Source organism: Triturus cristatus, chromosome 7 (genome assembly GCF_964204655.1).
Source record: "Triturus cristatus chromosome 7, aTriCri1.1, whole genome shotgun sequence".
In the NCBI taxonomy this organism is placed as follows: domain Eukaryota; kingdom Metazoa; phylum Chordata; class Amphibia; order Caudata; family Salamandridae; genus Triturus; species Triturus cristatus.
In genome coordinates, this window is record NC_140590.1 from 306049406 (window position 1) to 306072261 (window position 22856).

Below are 22856 nucleotides of genomic sequence, written 5' to 3' on the forward strand. Positions count from 1 at the left end.
GTCTGGTGGGCAATATTTTGCGGCCACGCTCCGGCTATCCGGAATTCGCTCCCAATGAATACTTACCTTGAACAATTTTGATCAGGTTCATAAAAACTTTAGGAACCTCATACCCTGGTGACCGTGATTAATTATTTGGAGCATGTATGCTGGACCTTTATGCGCTCCAAGTCCCTCTCTATTGATACATATATCCATAAAAACTTGAAAACCTGTCTTTTTAAACAAGCTCACTTTGACTAGCCCTTCCAGCTCTGGGTTCTATTGCAGGCTGATCTATTAACTGTGTATTATCTCCTAGAAACCTCAGGATGATCATACGCTCTATAAATAAAATAACAGAACACATTGCACCTGTAGTCTGTGGCACCAAAAGGGTCTAATTATTGTGTGGATCTGCACATTGTGCAAGTGCAGAAGGCCACCACTCGCAGTCAGGGCAGCCAGTAGCTGAAGTGGGCTGTCCCTGTGTGTGCCCCAGGCTGTATGCTGTGGCGAGCAGAAGCAAATGTGAATGATACTACAGCAGACCAATGGATGAAGAGGGCAGGCTGAACATCATAGTAAGTATTTACAGTACATACATTTTTTATTCAAAACAAAAGGTTTCAATGGGTATGGCCTTTCTTTGAATTAAAGTCACAGATGTTGTATGTATTGTGCAGATTAGTGGAGTGGGGAATGTGCGAAGGTGTTAATGAGTAGATGGATGGATGAACAAGTAGATACATAGATGAGTGAATGGGCAAACAGTGCATGGGTGAATGAACGGTGGGTGATGTGGTGGATGCATGAATAGATGTGTTGATGAGTGATTGACAAGACCAGAGCAGCTTAGATGCAGTAGGAACACAGAAAAACAAGCAGTAATGAAGCATAGAAAATGCCACTGTAGTGAAAGCCTGAATGAAATAAACTATTCTTAAGCACAATAAAGTGGCTATGTGTCCAGGTATCGGTGAATTAGTTTTTTTTGTGGCCCTTAAGGGTACATCCTCTGTAGTTTGGTATATTAGCGTATTGACTAGAAATATGCTTTTTTCCATTTTCATTACTCCGGTGAAGTATCTGCAAGTGCCAGGGCTGGTTTGATTAACTGTGCTGTGAAACTGAGTCTGGTAATCAATTGTAAAATAAAGATATTTCCATCGCTAATGCAGTGACTTGACATGGAAGTCGGAAGGGTTTGCCATAGAAAGTATTCAAGAGAGCATGTGCTCTTTCTTCACAGCAATGTGGGATTTTCCTCAAAATAAACACAGGAAACAAACTGATCTCCCTGAAGAAATGCATTTTCCTTAATGTCGTAACGCATTGGTGAATGTTCTTCAGTCTCCTGGAGTTTGCATTTCAAATGCAGCAATGAGTGGAGTGTTTTAGTTTTCTGGGGATAATTGAAATCTTAAAGGATGCTACTTTACACATAGGAGGTGATGCAGCACTTCAGAAGGTGGGGGCTTCTCAGGCAGGCCCGGTTCTAGCGGGTGGGCCGGGTGGGCCAGGCTCACCCAAACAGGAGCCTGGCCCACCCAAACATGAGCCTTGGCCCTGGCAGTCAGGGCCGGTGCTAGGCATAGGCAGCGTGGGCGTCTGCTCGTAACTGTGAGGCCTCGCACCTTCAAAGACTTCAGTGTTTCGTGGCCCAGGGGGCCCCCTAAGAGTTTAAAGGTTTTCTTTGTTTTATCAATTTCCCCTGCTGGTCCCTCTCTCAGAGCCTAATCGCGGCAGCTGCATGATGATGGCAGCGATTTGATAGGCACTTAAACTGCTCTTATGTGTGACGTGCGCCCTGCCCCTGTATGAATGAAAAGCAGGATAACCTGCAGGGAGCAGAACAAAGGATAGAATGACGACGCATCCCAGGAAAACTGCTCACATAGGATGAGGGAAAACTGGGAAAGGAAGCATAGAGGTGAGAAAAAAGGGTAAGACACACGGATTAAAGTGAGGGGGAAGAGCAGATAGGTGTGAGTATGGCAGTCAGGCAAGGGGTGGAGGCAGAGGAGCAGACAGCATAAACAAGTGCCTTTATGTGTCTTAGACCCGGCAGTAAATTAGAACGGACATTGAAACCAGCCCCATATCTGGTCCTATATTCATGTCCTTACTTGACTTGCATAAAAACTGGTCTAGTGTCTGCACAACACGTTTGCAAGGTCGGACTGACCTATAGGGCAATCAGGCTGTGCCCGACGGTCTAATCTGTCAGGTCAGTATGTAGGCTGTTTTTTTGGCTGTTTATTCACCTGCTTTATGGTCATATGAGCGTTTTTTTACTGTTGATTTTCGTGATACACAAACAAACATTGCTTGCATCAAACTCAAATCTACGCAGTCTTCCATACCTTACAAAATCGTATACAGCATGTCTTTACAAGTTAAAAACTGCTCTAATTTGCAAATACGGGACATTTTTCTAGCTGCCTAATTCACTAATGGGGGCCACTTTTATTTCGGTGCTGGGGCCTAGTTCCTGTCTCTGACAATGCACGTTAGGGTAATACATGGCAGCAAATTAGTTCCTGTTTGTAGTTCATGCTTCATTTAATTTTTCATTCCTTCAGAATGTTCCGTATTTTCAGGATGTGTGTTTCTGTGTATCGTTTCACAGCATATTACTCTTGTATTGAGCACACTTTATACTGAGTCGCCTCCAGGTGTTCATAACAGGCTACAATTGAGATCTTTGAAGTTGAGGCTGAAGGCTGTTCAACGTTCACACTGTGCCTACCTGGGGGTCAAAAAGGTGTTCAGAATGCATGATCATTCAATACATGGCCTCTCTGCAGAGAACACAGAGCAACAGTACAGTATTCAAGTTGGAATTGTGATTCTGTGCAAATGTGTATGAAGGAGGTACTCATTGGTCAAAACAGTGACAAGGTGAAAGTAAAATAGTTTATTGTTGTTACTCATTTTTCCTAAACAGCTAACAACCATCGACAAAATCAATACTTCTGGCTGTTTTTAGGTGTATGTCAGTTTTTGTGTTATATTTCTGGATTCAATCATGGAAAGTCCAGAGAGGAAACAAAGTACCCGTCAGATTAATTCTATGTGGAATCACAGGCATTTAGATTACCTGTTTAAGCTACACCTTTAATTACATAGACCACACCCCTTTTAGAGATCCACTCATGTTTTTCAGCCAGCTGAAAGGCCTGGCTGGAAGAAAGGGAGACAGGGAAGAGGAGAGATGGATGTAATGGGCAGAATCCATGCAAACAGGTTTGTAGAGAGGTGAAGAGATGAGGTGAAGGGCATTACATTCAAAAGACAATGATGCAAGAGGGGTAGAATCCACGCAAAATGGTAGGAGGCAAAAAAACTGGTGAACTTTAAAATGCAGAGGTTCCTAATGAAATATTCAATAATTTGTTGTGTGCCAGGCATGCCTCACACTTCCTAGTGGTTTTGGGGTTTCACCCTCCTCAAGAATACTTTGAAAAATGGCAGAAGATAGTATTTTTGGCCCATTTTCCATAAAAAGTGGTCCAGAGGTCACATGTGTGACCTATTCTTACGAGTTTGCACCACTTTCTTGTGCCTCATTCTCATGTAAGACCCGCACTCCTGTCTTTTTCTTTCTGTAGTCCTCACTTTCCCATATGCACCATTTTACCCTTTCAATCAACACACTTCCCTGTCTGCACATTAGCCCCCATGTATCACCTCTCTTTATTGTGTAATGTTCTCTAGTGTGCAACATTCTGCTCTCAAAGCTCCTTTCTCTTTAGAACACCTTTATAATCCCATGTGTACTGTGCCTACGTTGTCTCCTCTCTTCCTAGTGGACAAAACAGGAGCAAGCACCATTTGCATGTGACTCTTAATGTAAACATTACTGCTAATTCAGGTGAAAATTCTTTTTGCAAATAATTCTGCCATAATTGTAATGGTCAGCAGGTCACAAGTTTACAGAGTGGCAAATGTGTGAAAGCAAACGATTTATAAAAAAGTTATGATTCCATTTACTTTTGTTTGCAATGGAAGCATTTCCACCCTCTGAAATGTGTTCTTACTCAAGGGTAGACATTGCCAGTCTAAAATATTTCAATCAAATTATTATATGTCTGATTTATACCAAGGACTCTGTTTTTCACAAAATATACGTTTATGTTCAAACTCGGAAACAGGAAATACTGCAACTCAGGAGGTACATGAGAGAATAGTGCCAACAAACCATATTGATCCATTGTCCTAGCTTTTAAAATAAACTCAATGTACAATTGTGGTTACTACTTATAGAATACATCTTTATTTACACATGCAATAAGGCTCTGTTATTCGACACTCAAAAAGTCAGCATGCCGTGACAGTATTATCAGGTAGGTGACACTGTATGATCATAGGTGATTCCCAGCTCAAAGGTGTGATCACAGGCTAAGAAAGCTGACCCAATGTGCGACCACCTGTACAGCATGCTAAGGCTTCAGTGTGGAAACACAACCTGGCCAGTGGTGAGCAAAACGGACAGGAGAAACCACGAGCAGTGGAAGCAGTCCAACTTACCAACTGGTACTGAGACAGGTTTCTACGTACCAGCTCTTGTCTTCTGGTTCACTCAGTCCTCGAGTCATGGGTCTCTGCCATGAGTTTACTGACAGGATAGGAACAGGGGTAGACCCTTCTACAGCCCTACTGTATCATGGCTTCTGATAGGGCTTGGGGTGACAATGCTACAGATGCATCACCGCCCAAGCATGCTCATGTGTTTCACACATGTGCATTTCAGGGAGCATGCTCAGCTTCTCTATGGCTTGTGAATGTGTGAAGAGTGCGAAAAGGAGCACAGTACTGACAAAAGCAAACACGCAAACTGACAGTTTATACTTTTTGCCTTTCAAAGCTGTTAAAAGCAGCTTCTTTTTGGCCTGCTGATACTAGGCGGCGATGCTCTCACGGCCTCAGGCACCAGCTGGCACTGGTAAAAGGATTGGGGATAGAGGAAGGGTAGAGGTGGATGTAAAGAAGGAGAACAAGTAAAACAAAATAAGAAACTGGGGGAAGAGTGGCGAAGATCAGCACATGGAGAGCAGAAGTAAATGTTAAAGGGTCAGAACCAGCACAAGGAGAGTAGAGATGGGGGAGAGCTGAAACATGAGGTGAAGAACATAGAGGGAAGAGGTGGATCTAAAGAGTGTAGAACCAGTGAAAAAAATGTGAGGCTGGAGAGAAAAATAAAAGGTGCAAGATATTGCATGAATGGGAGCAGTAGATATAAAAGAAAGCAGAAGCATTAGGAAAATTTAAGGAGCAGGAAGAGGGGAAGGTGAGAAGTGGATGTAAGAGGTCAGGGTCACCAATAGACGGTAGGAGGCTGGGTAGGGAGGGAGAGAGGGGAGAAGTAGCCATTACAGGGGCAGATTCAGTGAGAAAACATTAGAGGCTGGGCAGAGATGAGAGATGAAGTGTGCACCAGGGAGGAGATAGGGGGTGAAAGAGAAGGATAATCAGTGAGGAAAAAAATTCAGATGGATGTAAGAGATTCAGAAACAGTGAGACAAGGTACAAGGCTGGTGTGAGAGCTGAGAGGTGAAGGGTGGCACATGGATGGGAGCCGGTCAGAGACACTGAACCAGCAGAGAACTAAAGTGGAGGGGGAGAGAGAGGGACTAGTGAGAGGTGGATGAAGAGGGGCAGAATCAATGGGTACTCTAAGAGTCAGGCAGAGAGATGATGTGAAGTGTAAAGCATTGAGGAGAGGGAGAGAAAATACCTCATTGTCTAAAGTTTACATAAAACTATATACAATAATTACTTTACATAAGACTTCACAAAATGCTGATAAAAGCACTATTAAAACTAAACACATTTTATTTCAAGATTAAAGACAAAGTTAAGTATTTTTCTCCCAGAGCTTAACCGTATTTCTCAAGAGCTTTACAAGGTTACCCACCACTTTAACAGAACCACCTTTAAAGCACAATAATACAGCCTCTGGTATTGTTCTTATGACCTCAGCATTAAACATTGACTTTAAATATATGTTCCGCACGTCTAGTAGGGCTGGACATAGGCACATTTTATGTTCAATGGACTCTTCGTTTAACTTGCACATCCTGCATGACTTGTCAGTGCAGCCCTTTAGTTTCCATGGACCGTCAAAAGCCTTAAAAGGGAGGTAAAAAAAACCTGAATCGCAGTGTTAGATCTGGGGGTCTCTAGTTGGCAGAGGTATACACCTTAGACCAAATAGGGACCCTTGCTTCTAGTCAGGGTACAGGGACACACACGGTAGATAACCCCTGCTCACCCTCTAGGTAGCTTGGCTCGAGCAGACAGGCTTATCCCCAAGGCAATGTGTAAGGTATTTGCACGTAGACACCACAATGATCCCCCCTCCGCACACCACAAACTTAGACCACACAGGTGAGTTATATCAAAAATAATATATCTTTATCTAGTTTCCGCAGTTGAAGTCAAGCATCACAGGTTTACACAATAATCGCTTTCTTGGTTGGTCGGGATCGTCAGACGATAGTCTCTAGTCTCTTGAGTTATTCGATACTCACTGAGAATGAATCAAATTGTAGGCCCTTGATGGTTTAGGCAGCTACGTTGCTCCGGCGGTGTCACTGCGCTCGTTGCACAAGCGCTCCTCGGGATGTTCGATGCAAGGATTCCACAACTCCCTCGACGAGCCCCCAGTGACGACGTCGACGTCACTGGAGTCAGCCACTCACAGCGCGGCTTCGTAGAGCAGGGAAATACGACTCTCGGTCTGCGTCAGGCCTCCGGGTCGCGGCAAGGCACGTGCCGATGAGCACGTCGATCTTCTTGATGCGGCAACCGGTGTCAGGCCCGGCTCGGTGCGGTACTCTCCAGCAAGACAGAGAGCAGCCAGCCCACCTCACAGGCAGATGTTGAGAAGCTTGGTAGAACAGTCCACGGTCCCTGCGGCACACAGCAGCGCAGGTGGGACACAGCAGAGTCTTGAGTTCTTGGCAACCTTTCTATCCCTGGGTTGCGAAACAGGAGGCCAGCTCTTCTCAGGCCCTTGGAGATTCAGTTGAAGACACAGCACACAGCAAAGTCTTGTTTGGTCAAGTGGATAGGGTCAGCACACAGCAAGACCCCTTCTCCTCCTCAGCTTCAGTTGCACAGCAGAACAGGTCAGCCTTTAGAGCACACAGCACGGCAATCTTCCTTTAGTTCTTCAGCGGTCCGTCTTTCAGCAGAGGTTCCTCTTGATGGTCGAATCTAAAAATCTGTTGTCAGGGGTCTTGTACTTATACCCCTAAAAGTCTTTGAAGTCTTTGTGCAAGTGGGTCCTGAGCCCGGTCTGATCCAGTTCTGGGTGTTGTTGGAGCACTTTGTTTTCCTGGTCTCTACATTCTTTTCAGAGCGAGGGGCAGAGTCGTCAGCCGCCCAGCAGGAGGTGGAGCCAGCGGAGTGGCAGGCAGGCACAGCCCTATTCAATCCCAGGTGCTATCTCCTCCCTCCACTCTCCTTGCGATTGTCGCCATTCAGCAGAGGGCTGACTCGGCCAACCTCCCGGGGGATCCCCAGCCCCTGTCACTCTCAAACCAGACAGTCAATCCACAAGCGCGCCCAGGCACACAGAAGGGTCAGACAAGAGAACAGCTACTCTCTAAAAAGTACTGTTCTCCAACTCAGGATTTAAAAACAATCTCTCCTAAAAGATGTGTTATTAAATGCTGAGCTCAGGGATATCAAACACTCATGTCTTATCTTGTTCGTATGAGAAGATAGGCGGATAGCCATCGGCACCCGCCTCCCTCATGCTAGCCTATGGAACAAGATAGCCTTGCAGTAGTGAACACACAAAATGGCCGGTGTTCACTACCAGAACATGTTACCTGCACTAGTACATGCTCTACCTTCTACATACACTGCACCCTGCCCAGGGGGGTACCTTGGGCCTTCCATAGGGATGACTGACGTGTATGAAAAGGGAAGGGTTAGGCCCGGCCAGTGTGGACACTGGCCAGGGGGACATGGCAGTCCGGGGACTGCAGGCAGGTCTGCGGCGGCAGGCCTGAGACACTGTTTTAGGGCTACACAGGTGGGTGGCGCAATCAGCGCTGCAGACCCACTAGTAGCATCCGTCATCACCAGCCCTGGCACACACAGTGCACTTTACTAGGGACTTCATGGTGATACAGATGTGCCAATCAGGTATATCCAATCAATGCGATATTTTACACAGGGAGCACTTACACTCTGGCACTGATTAGCAGTGACAGAGTGTCCAAAGCATCTAAACCAGCAAATCGAAATCCAGCACAGCGTCAAAAATCCAGGTAGCAGAGGCAAAAGATAGGGGAAAAACCCACGCCAAGGGTGTCAGGTCTAACACGTGTCCCCTCCAGCTGAAAGCGGGGAGAACTACCCACCCTCTTGGGAGTTCTCATCGCTAAGGCGGAAAAACCTGGACAGACCATCAGCATTGGCGTGCTCTGTACCGGGACGGTGTTCCACCGTAAAGTCCATTCCCTGTAGGGAGATGGACCACCTCAACAGTTTTGGATTCTCACCCCTCATCTGCATTAACCATCTGAGGGGCCTGTGGTCGGTCTGAACACGGAAGTGAGTCCCAAACAGGTAGGGCCTCAGCTTCTTCAGGGCCCAGACCACAGCGAATGCTTCCCTTTCAATAGCGCTCCACCTCTGTTCCCTGGGAAGTAGCCTCCTACTAATGAAAGCTACGGGTTGGTCCCCGCCCTCGTCGTCCATCTGTGAGAGTACTGCTCCCACGCCTTGCTCTGAAGCGTCTGTCTACACTACGAACTCACTCGAAAAGTCAGGCGCCTTAAGCACCGGTGCTGTGCACATTGCAGTTTTCAGGGCATCATAAGCAGTTTGACAGGCCTCGGTCCAATTCACTTTCCTGGGCTGATTCCTAGAGGTTAGTTCCGTTAAGGGGGCAACAATGGTGCCGTATCCCTTGATGAACCGTCTGTAATACCCGGTGAGTCCTAGAAAGGCCCTCACCTCTGTCTGCGTCTTGGGGGGTTCCCAAGCCAGAATGGTATCGATCTTCGCCTGTAGGGGCGCCACCTGGCCGCTCCCCACCTGGTGTCCCAAATACACCACTGATCCCTGCCCTATCTGGCACTTACTAGCCTTGATAGTGAGGCCTGCCTTCTGCAGCGCCCTCAACACTTCACAGAGGTGTTGCAAGTGTTCCTCCCAAGTGGAGCTGAACACAGCAATGTCATCCAGGTATGCAGCGCTGAATTGCTCCAGCCCGGTCAGTACCCGGTTGACCAGTCTCTGGAAGGTGGCAGGGGCATTTTTCAATCCAAAGGGCATGACTCGAAACTGGAAGTGCCCCTCTGGCGTTGAAAATGCCGACCTCTCCTTTGCCCCGTCAGTTAAGGCAATCTGCCAGTACCCCGAAGTCAAATCGAAGGTGCTGAGGTACCGGGCAGCTCCTAACCGATCCACGAGCTCATCAGCTCTGGGGATGGGGTGCGCGTCAGTCTTGGTGACCGCATTGAGCCCGCGGTAGTCCACGCAAAACCGAAGTTCTGACGGGCCACCGGGTGTAGCAGATTTCTTGGGAACGAGGACCACTGGGCTAGCCCAGGGACTGCTAGAGGGCTCAATTACCCCTAACGCCAACATCCTGGAAACTTCTTCCTTGATGCTGGCCCTGACCTTGTCAGCTACTCTGTAACACTTCTGTTTCACAGGCAGGCTATCTCCAGTGTCCACATCATGGACGCACCAATTGGTGACACCTGGTGTCAGGGAGAACAGGGAGGCAAACTGACCCAACACCTGGCGACAGTCGCTCTGCTGCTCTGGGGTCAGGGTGGGCGAGAGGACCACACCATCCACTGACCCGTCTTGCTCCTTGGTTGCCAGGAGGTCAGGGAGAGGATCACTATCCTCTTCCCCACCGTCGTCGGTAGCCATGAGCATCGTCACTTCAGACCTCTCGAAGTGGGGTTTGAGGCGGTTTACATGCAAGACTCGAAGGGGCTGCCTAGGAGTCTTCATGTTGATCAGGTAGGTCACCTCACTCTTGCGCTCTACCACCTCATATGGCCCGGTCCACTTGCCACGGAGCGCACAGGGCTCCACCGGCGCCATTACCCACACTTTCTGCCCGGGATGAAATTCTACCAGAGTGGTATTCTGGTCGTACCATCTTTTCATCTCCTCCTGGCTGGCTTCTAGGTTCTCCTGAGCGAGCTTCCTGAAGCGCTGCGTTTGGTTGCGGATGACCAGCACATAGCTGAACACATCCTGGGGGGTCTTCCCACGGGATTTCTCCCACCCCTCCTTCACCAGTGTGAGAGGTCCTCTAACAGGGTGGCCATACAGCAGTTCAAAGGGGCTGAACCCTAAGGACTTCTGGGGCACCTCCCTGTAGGCAAACAACAGGCATGGTAACAAGACGTCCCACTTCCGTCTCATGGGCTCCGCTAGGCCCATAATCATACCTTTCAGGGTGCGGTTGAACCTTTCAACCAACCCATTTCCTTGAGGGTGGTAAGGAGTGGTGAACTTATACGTTACTCCACACTCCTCCCACAGAGACTTCATGTACCTAGAGATGAAGTTGGTACCCCGGTCGGAGACCACCTCTCGAGGGAACCCTACACGGGAAAAGATCCCCATCAATGCACGGCCCACCACGGGTGCTGTGATTGTCCTGAGAGGGACTGCTTCCGGGTACCGAGTGGCGTGATCCACCAAGACCAGGATAAACCTGTTGCCTAAGGCGGTCTTGGGATCCAGGGGCCCTACGATATCAATGCCCACCCGCTCGAAAGGGGTGCTTACTACAGGAAACGGCTGGAGGGGCGCCACGCACTTCCCTCCGCTCTTACCACTGGCTTGACAGGTTTGGCATGACTTACAAAAGGTACCGACGTGCTTCTTCATCTGGGGCCAGTAGAAGTGGGTGACAAGCCTGTGATAGGTCTTGTCTTGCCCCAGATGTCCTGCGAGAGGCACGTCGTGAGCCAGCCCCAGTAAGAAGTTCCTGAAGCGCTCGGGTACCACCAGCACACGGGCTGCACCGGGCTCAGCGAACTTAGGCTCACTATACAGTAAGTCATCTTCCCAGTAGATCAAATGTTCTTTGGACCCTAGGCCTGCTGCCTGGTCTGCAGCCTGCTGCCGCACACCAATGAGAGAAGGGCACTCCTTCTGAGCCTGGCAGAATTCCTCCCTGGAGGGGCCACCCTCTTGCTGCCAATGGGTCAGCTCAGGCAACTCCCCCAGTTCGGCCACCTGCTCCCCTGTAGGTTCCAGGGCATCCCCCTCAGGTTCTGCTTCCTCCTGGACCGTGGGAACGGCGGGGGCCGGTTTCCCGCGCCCTCTGCCCCTTCCTCTCCTGGCAGGTTCCTGGGCCATTGTTCCAGGCTCCAGTTCTACTAATTCACCCTTACTGGCTGTCATGGCACGGGTGGATACGCAGATCCACGCTGGCAGCCCTAACATCTCCAAGTGAGTTCTGTGCTCTACGTCCTTCCATGGAGAACTCTCCAGGTCGTTACCCAACAGACAATCTACCGGCAAGGCATCACTGACACAGACTTCCAAGGTACCAGAGACTCCCCCCCATGTAAAGGGAACACGCGCCATCTTGCAGAGGCGAACTGAAGTGTCAGCTGCCACTACTGGGCGGAGCACATTGGGAATGACTTGCTCTTCAGACACCCACTGACACCTGACAGATGTCACACTAGCCCCGGTGTCTCTCAGAGCCTCTATCTCCCTCCCATTGATGGTCACCTTCTGCCCGTATTTCTTAGTGTTAGCGGGTATCAAGGCATCCCGGACCATCTCTTGGTCTCCTAACGAGACAAGGGTCATCATAGCTAATCCCTCTTCCCCACTGGAAATCAAATCCCCTCCCAAAGCTACACTAGCTAACCCTGGGACTGGAGCAGCAGCTGGTGCTGGGGGTTTATTGGGACATTTAGGGGCGATGTGCCCCACTTCCCTACAAGCATAGCAAGTAGGCGGTGGTCTGTTGCCCTTAGGGGGCCAGGACCTCTTCGGCTTGGGGGCTTGGGACTCCTTCTCCTGGGAACTGTTTTGGGGCCCTTTAGAGAACTCCTTACTGTTACCCTTGTCCTCCCCACCTTTCTGCTGGGGACCCTGTCCACCCTTGGCTGGCATACTTACCACCCCTTTGTTGACCCTGGTGCTAGTCCAGCGGTCTGCCTCTTTAGCAAGCTCACTGGGATCAGTTAACTTGCTGTCTAAAAGATGCTGGCGCAGCTCTGGAACACATAGACTACTCAAGTGCTCCCAACTAATCAAGTGACACAACCCCACATAATCAGTAACTTTGCTGCCCTTTATCCAACCTTCCAGTGCACGCGTGTACATACTCACACACTCCACCCATGTACTCGAATCAAGTTTCTTGAAGTTCCTAAACTTCTGTCGGTACTGTTCTGGTGTAAGCCCATACCTGAGGCATAAGGCCTCCTTCATCGTGGGGTAGGTTAAGGTCCCTGCTGCTTCTAAGGGTGCTAACACATCCCTCCCAGAGGCCTCAAAATGCTTCCACAAACCCGCTCCCCAACTTTTCTCCGGCACTTCATTCATCTTCAAGGCAAGCTCATAGGATCTAAACCACGCATAGATATCCTCACCCCTCTGATAATTCTGCACCAAATCTTTCGGTATGTATACTTTACCCGCCTGTACTGGTTGTGCGCTGCCACCATTCGGACTGGACGCCACCTGTTTGGCTTTAATGTCCAGCTCCCTCATGCTCAACTCATGAGCCAACTGGAGTTTCTTCTCTTCTAAAGCAAGAGCATTCCTCCTCTCCTCCGCCTCTTTCTCACTGTCAAGGCGCAGTTTCCTTTCTTCCGCTTGAGCTTTGAGCTTAAAAAGTTCAATCTCATGGGCTCTAACCCTCTGGTTTTCCTCCAGCTCCTCTGGAGAGAGGCTCCTACTGGAATGGGCGCTGCCAGCCCTCGACGCTGGCCTATTCACTGGCAGATCATCGGATCCAAATCCGTTCTCCGGCGTGCCATCTCCTTCAGTAGTTTCCTCGGTTGCGCCATTCTTGGCCTCCCACCAGGCCCTTAGAGCTTTCTGTAGCTCCGTCTTGTTGGCGCTGCCCTTCGCTGGGCATCCAAGCTGCTTGCAGAATTGCTTTAGTTGCTCCTTCTTATACTCGAGCAACTTTTTCACCTCGAATTGCAACTCCGGTTCCTCGCCTACTCCGTTCAGAGACATGATGCTTCGTCGATCCTCCAAGAATAGTCTTCGCAAAAAACTTCGTGCGATGCAACTGCTTACTAGATTAGTGATGTACGAAGAATCACTGCAGGTCAAGTGCAAATACTGGTTCTAATCCGCACCGCTGACCACCAATGTTAGATCTGGGGGTCTCTAGTTGGCAGAGGTATACACCTTAGACCAAATAGGGACCCTTGCTTCTAGTCAGGGTACAGGGACACACACGGTAGATAACCCCTGCTCACCCTCTAGGTAGCTTGGCTCGAGCAGACAGGCTTATCCCCAAGGCAATGTGTAAGGTATTTGCACGTAGACACCACAATGATCCCCCCTCCGCACACCACAAACTTAGACCACACAGGTGAGTTATATCAAAAATAATATATCTTTATCTAGTTTCCGCAGTTGAAGTCAAGCATCACAGGTTTACACAATAATCGCTTTCTTGGTTGGTCGGGATCGTCAGACGATAGTCTCTAGTCTCTTGAGTGATTCGATACTCACTGAGAATGAATCAAATTGTAGGCCCTTGATGGTTTAGGCAGCTACGTTGCTCCGGCGGTGTCACTGCGCTCGTTGCACAAGCGCTCCTCGGGATGTTCGATGCAAGGATTCCACAACTCCCTCGACGAGCCCCCAGTGACGACGTCGACGTCACTGGAGTCAGCCACTCACAGCGCGGCTTCGTAGAGCAGGGAAATACGACTCTCGGTCTGCGTCAGGCCTCCGGGTCGCGGCAAGGCACGTGCCGATGAGCACGTCGATCTTCTTGATGCGGCAACCGGTGTCAGGCCCGGCTCGGTGCGGTACTCTCCAGCAAGACAGAGAGCAGCCAGCCCACCTCACAGGCAGATGTTGAGAAGCTTGGTAGAACAGTCCACGGTCCCTGCGGCACACAGCAGCGCAGGTGGGACACAGCAGAGTCTTGAGTTCTTGGCAACCTTTCTATCCCTGGGTTGCGAAACAGGAGGCCAGCTCTTCTCAGGCCCTTGGAGATTCAGTTGAAGACACAGCACACAGCAAAGTCTTGTTTGGTCAAGTGGATAGGGTCAGCACACAGCAAGACCCCTTCTCCTCCTCAGCTTCAGTTGCACAGCAGAACAGGTCAGCCTTTAGAGCACACAGCACGGCAATCTTCCTTTAGTTCTTCAGCGGTCCGTCTTTCAGCAGAGGTTCCTCTTGATGGTCGAATCTAAAAATCTGTTGTCAGGGGTCTTGTACTTATACCCCTAAAAGTCTTTGAAGTCTTTGTGCAAGTGGGTCCTGAGCCCGGTCTGATCCAGTTCTGGGTGTTGTTGGAGCACTTTGTTTTCCTGGTCTCTACATTCTTTTCAGAGCGAGGGGCAGAGTCGTCAGCCGCCCAGCAGGAGGTGGAGCCAGCGGAGTGGCAGGCAGGCACAGCCCTATTCAATCCCAGGTGCTATCTCCTCCCTCCACTCTCCTTGCGATTGTCGCCATTCAGCAGAGGGCTGACTCGGCCAACCTCCCGGGGGATCCCCAGCCCCTGTCACTCTCAAACCAGACAGTCAATCCACAAGCGCGCCCAGGCACACAGAAGGGTCAGACAAGAGAACAGCTACTCTCTAAAAAGTACTGTTCTCCAACTCAGGATTTAAAAACAATCTCTCTTAAAAGATGTGTTATTAAATGCTGAGCTTAGGGATATCAAACACTCATGTCTTATCTTGTTCGTATGAGAAGATAGGCGGATAGCCATCGGCACCCGCCTCCCTCATGCTAGCCTATGGAACAAGATAGCCTTGCAGTAGTGAACACACAAAATGGCCGGTGTTCACTACCAGAACATGTTACCTGCACTAGTACATGCTCTACCTTCTACATACACTGCACCCTGCCCAGGGGGGTACCTTGGGCCTTCCATAGGGATGACTGACGTGTATGAAAAGGGAAGGGTTAGGCCCGGCCAGTGTGGACACTGGCCAGGGGGACATGGCAGTCCGGGGACTGCAGGCAGGCCTGCGGCGGCAGGCCTGAGACACTGTTTTAGGGCTACACAGGTGGGTGGCGCAATCAGCGCTGCAGACCCACTAGTAGCATCCGTCATCACCAGCCCTGGCACACACAGTGCACTTTACTAGGGACTTCATGGTGATACAGATGTGCCAATCAGGTATATCCAATCAATGCGATATTTTACACAGGGAGCACTTACACTCTGGCACTGATTAGCAGTGACAGAGTGTCCAAAGCATCTAAACCAGCAAATCGAAATCCAGCACAGCGTCAAAAATCCAGGTAGCAGAGGCAAAAGATAGGGGAAAAACCCACGCCAAGGGTGTCAGGTCTAACACGCAGGAATGCGTTTTTTGTTCTGAGACTGCAAATTAAAATCAAAGTAAGGTTGCTTTAAGCTAGAAAAGGTGTCTGAAATATATCTGCTATGCTTATATCAGGAGGCTGCATCTATGTCACTACTCAAGAGTAGGTTTTTCACTCCCTTTTTTTAATACTAATGTGCGTACTGCTCTTGGCATGGATGCTGGTGCCATTATCGAGGGGAGCTTTTATTCTTACAGTAGCTCTTCCAGCTTTTCTCCATTGAGGAGATACGTGGATATAAGAGATAGAACCAGTTGGAAATTGGATGAACTTGGGGGCATGGGAGAGATGGATGTAAGAGAGACAGAGTACACATGGTATGGTAAGGTCGGAGTCTGAGAGAAATATGAGAAAAAGGGTAGAGCATTGAGGGATAGGTGATTTAAGAGGGACAGAATCAACAAGAAAAGTTCAGATGCTCTGGGAGGATGGAAGTGGAGACATGGATGTAAATAAAGCAGAGCAAGGAAGAAGTTATGAGGCTGGGGGAGAGATGAAAGTTGAAGGGGAGCATGTGGATAAGGTGTGTGTGTTTATAAGAGACAGAACCCGCAAGGGAACATAAGCAGTGTGGAGAGAAGTAGTGGTGAGAAGGAGGTCAATAGGGGGGGGCTATGGAGAGATGAGGTGCACTGGAGGAGGGTGGTAGTGAGGGAGTCCGAGAAGGAGGTCAATAGGGGGGGGGAGCTACGGAGAGATGAGGTGCACTGGAGGAGGGTGGTAGTGAGGGAGGACGAGAAGGAGGTCAATAGGGGGAGGGGCTACGGAGAGATGAGGCGCACTGGAGGAGGGTGGTAGTGAGGGGGTCCGAGAGGGAGGTCAATAGGGGGGGCTACGGAGAGATGAGGTGCACTGGAGGAGGGTGGTAGTGAGGGAGGACGAGAAGGAGGTCAATAGGGGGAGGGGCTATGGAGAGATGAGGCGCACTGGAGGAGGGTGGTAGTGAGGGGGTCCGAGAAGGAGGTCAATAGGGGGGGCTACGGAGAGATGAGGTGCACTGGAGGAGGGTGGTAGTGAGGGAGGACGAGAAGGAGATCAATAGGGGGAGGGGCTACGGAGAGATGAGGCGCACTGGAGGAGGGTGGTAGTGAGGGGGTCCGAGAAGGAGGTCGATAGGGGGGGCTACGGAGAGATGAGGTGCACTGGAGGAGGGTGGCAGTGAGGGAATCTGAGGAGGAGGTTAATAGGGGGAGGGGCTATGGAGAGATGAGGGGCACTGGAGGAGGGTGGTAGTGAGGGAGTCCGAGGAGGAGGTCATGAGGGAGAGCTCGAGAAGTGTCACTTGCCTGATCCTCCCACCTCAGAAACTTCCTCTTCCCATCAGAAGGACATTAGATGGAAAAAAACACTTTTTTAGAGTGATAACATTTAGAAAGAGATTTGGAAAGAAAAGAATGCATTTTACGGGCTCTTGTAAGACTTAAGGAGAGATAAAGGAGGGCACTGAAGCAGGCCTGGCCAGATATATAAGTGACAAATCGGGCCCGCAGTGGCCCACCCGAATGCATCCTTGGCCCACCCAAATAAAAATTCCTGGAGCCAGGCCTGTTCTCAGGTCATATGTCTCACATTAACCAAGGACACCAGCAAGGCTTAGCTAATACAAGAGAGGCGCCATGTCATGCAGTAGGGGAAAGGAAGCAAGAGAGAGACAGGCAGGAGAGGGGAAGAAAGAATTAGCCAAGAGAGGAAAGAAGAAAAAGTGAGAGACAGGGGTAGGAGAGTAGGAGTGGGTTAGTTAAGGAAGAACATAAACAAAGGCAAAGGGTGCGAGAGCGAAAGGACGAAGACTGCCGAAGCAATACCCAGGCTGCCATGGGAGGTAGTTAGAAAAGTACACAAACATAAAAAGGTTTGGCACGGGGAAGCATGTTTGTCACTATGCGATCTTGGTCACCCTGCAATCTCTGTGCCACTCAACCTACTCTGCTCCCCTCCCTATCAGCTTTGCCCATGCCAACTGTGGAGCCCTTGCTCTGGAGATACTGAAGCGAGACCATTTCCATCACATGCCTATGTGACAGAGCAGCCGTCTTGGAATAACGTTAAAAGAAGTCGTCTTGGAATGACATCAACCATCAAGTAATAAGAAGAAACAATACCAATAGCAACACCGATTCTGGACGTCGGTGTAATGTGCATTATTTAACATAATTTCCCTTTTTAGTATGTAAAGAAAATAATAGCACATGCTAACATTTTAAGTGTTTACAGTGAGCCAGAAACTACATGGGAGCTGTATGTTTAATATCAAAATGAATGTAAAAAGTTTAAAGAACAGAAGTTTTTTTTTTTTATGTTCACATTCATGGAATGTTGGTAAATGGAGCCGGAAGTGACACCAGCATGTCTGCTGATGCTCCTGGCTCTGCACAGGTAAAACCGAGCATGCGCATATTATTCTGCTGCACTGGTTTACGTCCATGTCAAAGGAAGCCCTGGAGCCCAGGGCTGCTGTGTGCGACGTCCGTGGGCTAATCCAGTGCTGCAGCGCTAATATCTTTAGAGCAGCCAGCCATAGGGACAAGCAGTAGGTGACTGGAGGGGAGGGCCATCAAAGACCGCTCTGAAGTGGCATTTGAGTTACCTTTTTATCTGCGGACTGCGAGGTGTCAGGGCAAAATGCCGTCTCCTTGAAATATTGTGCTGTGAACTTTACAGTCTTTTCCTATTTCCCCCCAACTTTTCTTGAGGTCCGACCCTTCCAAACGGCGTGGGGGAGGCAGATTGTACGCACCGGGGTAATCTAGTGCAGTACCGGAGCCTCCAGTCTGAAAGCTCAGCAGTCGCCACTGTTGATTAACACCACAACACCCCATACGTTACTGAGTGCACATTTCCTCAACAAAACATACTGACAAACCGTCGAGTGTTCAAATGCAGTCAGAAAGCACAATATCACAGTGTTACCTAGGACTCGTATCTGGAAGGGTTCACTGGCGTCAGACCACACGGGCGCTCCGGATCGGGTGTGAAAACGGCAATCATAGGACCCTTCATCAGTCGGTTGGACTCCGCTGAAGACAAACACGCCGGTCTCGTTCCATAGGGTGCCCTCTCGACGGTAAACTTCACTTCTTTTGTATAGAAAAAATCTCATATTCGGATACTCCGATGTACATTTTATGGTCAGACTTCTTCCTCTGGCGACCAGGCTCCCGGGGCTCAACACAACCGATGGTTTCGGATAGGCTTCTGTGGTGAGAGGGAAACATACAAACATAAAGGCAAGAAACTAACCCTCTTCTCCCACCTGCTCAGCTTCAGCCATCCTCTCAAACTCGGCTTTGCTCCCAAGCCTAGGATGGGACGAGGTAAGAGACAAGGAGACCCTAGGAGTCAGACGGGACCGAGGGTAGGTACATATTTATAAGGAACAGTGGTCGCATTCAAACAGAATAAAGAAAAATGCCGCAATTAGTCCAATGAAAAATTGGGTTTATGTATAAAGGTAAATGCAAAATTAATAGTCAATACAATTTAATAGTAAACAAGGGAATAACGAAACCAGTGAGTGAGTTTTTTGCTGTGGCAGGGTAAAAGGGAAATCAGCCGATTTCCGGAACCCAGGCAAGTGATTAAAAAGTGACTTTTTAGTGTAGGAAAATAAGCAGTAACAAAAAGTCAGTAAAGCATTCCATACTCCAACATTTAAATAATAAATATAAAGAAGTTTAGAAATGGTTGTCGACGACGTTTCGATCCCTGTAGGAATAGTGGGATCTCTTCAGGACAGGTAGATGACAGGATTACCTGGGAGGTAGCTTGGGGGGGGGAAGAGCGTGGGAGAGAAGGGGAAAGGTTTAACATATAACACAGGTGAATAAGGGAGTTGAAAGGTGGGATTAACGTGCTCAGTGGAGGATGAGACGATGGGGAGGGGGGGTTGGTGGGGGGTAGGTGGAGAAGAGTAGTGAGTAAGGATAGTCAGCCCTATAGTAAGGGGGAGCAGAGATGTATAGAGCCTACGAAGAAGGGTAATTAAGAAGGTGCAGAGAGGAAAGAATGGTGCATCCCAGCAATTACCAATTAGAGGGGGGAGTATCCAGGCGGTGAATGGGAGTTAACGGGAGTGATGCCAGTGGTGGATAAGGTGACAGAGTTAATACTGAGAGAAGACTACCAAGGATGATAGTCAGACTAACCCAATAGCAGTTGAATCCGAAGGAGGCCACGGAAATGGGGGGAAGCTCGAGGCGCGAATGCGTCCGGCAGGTAGGCGGTCACGGGAACGGAGCCTCGTGTCAAGTTATACGAAGGGTTCTGAGGTCCCGAGCATTGCGGGAGTCCAAGAGAGGAGTAGGCGTGTTAATAACGCGGAGTTCCTGTGGGAAAGATGGGAATGAAGTGAGCATGTAGGACGAAAATGGGGGGGTTACCGGGCAAATTGCAGCGAGCGCGGAGAGGGCTTACCGATTAAGTAGGAGCGGAGATCCAGGATGTGACGTCTTCCCGTGCCGAGGTTAGTCAAGTTGTGAGGCTCGTAGAATACGAGCAGGTGGGAGGACCCAACGGGGACGGGAGTAGAAATAGGAACGCCCAGTGGTTGCGAGTGAAGAGGGACAAGTATCCCTGGCGATGGAGGCGGCCATAATGGAACGGTCGAAAGTAAAATAGGAGGGGTGGTAGTCGTGCAAAGTGCGGTGAAGGAAGGGTCAAAAGATATGGAAAAAAGAGGCGGCCAGAATAGAAAAGTAGAGAGAATGAAGGGGAAGTGAAGAAGGGAAACAAAAAATGAAAAGAGCCAGAATTGGTGCTAATCGCGGGGAAGGTGAGAAAGATAGAGGGAGCAGCAGAAGTGTGAACAGAGTATCTATACAGGGGAAGAGGTGGGAAAGGATTAACAAGAGGGAGTGATAATAATAATAAGAGTAGCCATATTCACCTATGTTATATGTTAAACCTTTCCCCTTCTCTCCCACGCTCTTCTTTTTTTACCCCCTCCCCAGGCTACCTCCCAGGTAATCCTGTCATCTACCTGTCCTGAAGAGATCCCACTATTCCCACAGGGATCGAAACGTCATCGACAACCATTTCTAAACTTCTTTATATTTATTATTTAAATGTTGGAGTATGGAATGCTTTACTGACTTTTTGTTACTGCTTATTTTCCTGCACTAAAAAGTCACTTTTTAATCACTTGCCTGGGTTCCGGAAATCGGCTGATTTCCCTTTTACCCTGCCACAGCAAAAAACTCACTCACTGGTTTCGTTATTCCCTTGTTTACTAATAAATTGTATTGACTATTAATTTTGCATTTACCTTTATACATAAACCCAATTTTTCTTTGGACTAATTGCAGCATTTTCCTTTACTCTGTTTGAATGGTACCACTGTTCCTTATAAATATATACCCAAGCCTAGGATGGTCAGTCTCCGATAACCTTCCCCCACCCCCCCCCCATCCAAACTATATATGCAATGATTTGCACCAGCACTTTGAACTCATTACTATTTTTCTAGCATCCAGGTTTCTGTGACACAGAGATCTTTTAAAAAGCACTGATGGCGTGTGTCACAATGGGAGTGCCTTACCACTGCCACGTGGAGTACGGCCTCCTCCCGTAAACCTGTGACCGCCCCACCCAGTGCAGACAAGACTCAAGGCCGATGCAAGGCAGTAACAGGGGCATATTATCAAGAAACGGCGTTACAATTATCGCCGCTTTAGCGGCAGAAACTGCCGCTAAAGCGGCGATAATGGGCTTGATAATATGCCGCAGAGAAGTCCAATAGAAGCCCATGTTCTGGTGTTAAAGCGGCGATAATTGTAACGCTGTGCTTGATAATATGCGCCATAAATACCATAAATTTGTGAAAATCTACGGCGCTCGAGTTTCCGATGAGAACCTGGACAAAAGCTTCATCAACAACCCTCTTAATCTTAATCCAGAGGCACAACAAGAAAGCAACACAAGACGCACAAACCATCCTTCAGCTCTCACCTCGGAGCTTTGTTACCTCGACGGTGTCACTGGGCTCAGACTCCATGCGGTTATTTCCTTTTGAATAGTACAGGCAGTGATATCTCCCCTCGTGCCCCGAGTCTACATTAGTGAAGTGGAAGACGGCCTCGGTCCCAGGAGGGTCTTCTGGAGGGATAGAGTATCTACCTCCGTACAGAGCAAATGTCACATCTGGTGCCGCGGCCGCACAGCTCAAGGTCAGGTTTCCTCGTCTCACGGTCGCGCTCCCGGAGGTGATCCGAAGGGTCGGTTTTGGGAAGCGTCCTGCAGCCACAATAAAAAGAGACAAGTTCACCACAATGTATACAAAACAAGGACAACGTGTGACTCACTCCCATTTCCCTCCCCTTCCGCTCCCGCCGGTATCGTTACTTCACATCACCTGGGGATTATTACCGATCTTGGATCAAATGTTCAAATGTCTTGCACTTACCTCAGGTCTCCATTCTGTGATTCTACTCACGCGGGACATGTCCTAATATTGGCCCAACGCCAGTAACTATTCAGTCGTTGTGCACCCGAGAAACACGAGCTTAATGTTAGAATACTAGACAGTTTAAACGTACTGTTTTCAGCTAAATTCGTGTTATACAAACGCGAATCTTAAGGGTTCGTGGGATACAAATGACACATACAAATGCCATGCATGCATTCCATTCTTTTCGGGGCCTCATTGAATCATGTCTGCTGACTACTGATCACGCGCCTTTGGCTCTCCAGGGTTTACACTCACACATGGCGTTGGTCTGTCTTCCAGACTGCCTTTACTTTTTTCGGGCTCTTAATAAAGGATCTGTTTTAATACGTCCCTTTACGCACAAGGTTTTGCACTCTCTCTTACACTTATATTCCCCAATGGTTTTTGTGGGTCTCTGATGTTCACGTTGAAGCATCTTTAGCTGGCTGTCAGGTTTCCATTCAAATGCGATTACACTGGTAGCAGTGACAATATTGGTTGCACATCCGCTTCAAGTGTGTAGCATTGCTGAAGAAAGGTGGGTACAATAACCGCAACGTGTAAATCTGGGGTAACAATGCAGTGCTCTGTGCAAACTGAAACACCCTGCTGTCAAAGGTGTTAATTGTGGGACCCCAAGAATCGGGCGCCTACTACACTGTGGAAAATAAAAAGGTCAGATTACACTTACAATCAGCTTCAGAGCAGAGTAGTCATAAAGCATATGATCGGAATGAAGTTCAGTCCATACATTCTGATTTACTTTTCTTCATCAACAGCTGGTGCCAAGCCCTGATTGACCAATGCAACCAGCTGTTCATCGCTCCAGCCTTTTGTTTTTTTACTCAGATGTAACTCTGGGCTGCCCAAAAAGCTCATATTCACACATGGCTTTTGATTTTAT

The 22856-nt window shown here is 48.8% G+C and overlaps 1 protein-coding gene across 3 annotated transcripts in view; it reads right to left on the reverse strand.

Moving 5' to 3' along the window:
* LOC146809526 (leukocyte immunoglobulin-like receptor subfamily A member 2) overlaps positions 1-22856 on the reverse strand; it is a 567796-nt gene that overhangs the window by 400615 nt on the left and 144325 nt on the right. For all 3 annotated transcript variants that reach the window (XM_085616353.1, XM_085616354.1, XM_085616352.1), the window contains exons 3-4: positions 21475-21759; positions 18439-18723 (exon numbers count right to left, since the gene is read on the reverse strand). In XM_085616353.1, coding sequence (XP_085472479.1) covers positions 18439-18723; positions 21475-21759 — 570 coding nt within the window. The remainder of the gene's footprint in view (positions 1-18438; positions 18724-21474; positions 21760-22856) is intronic.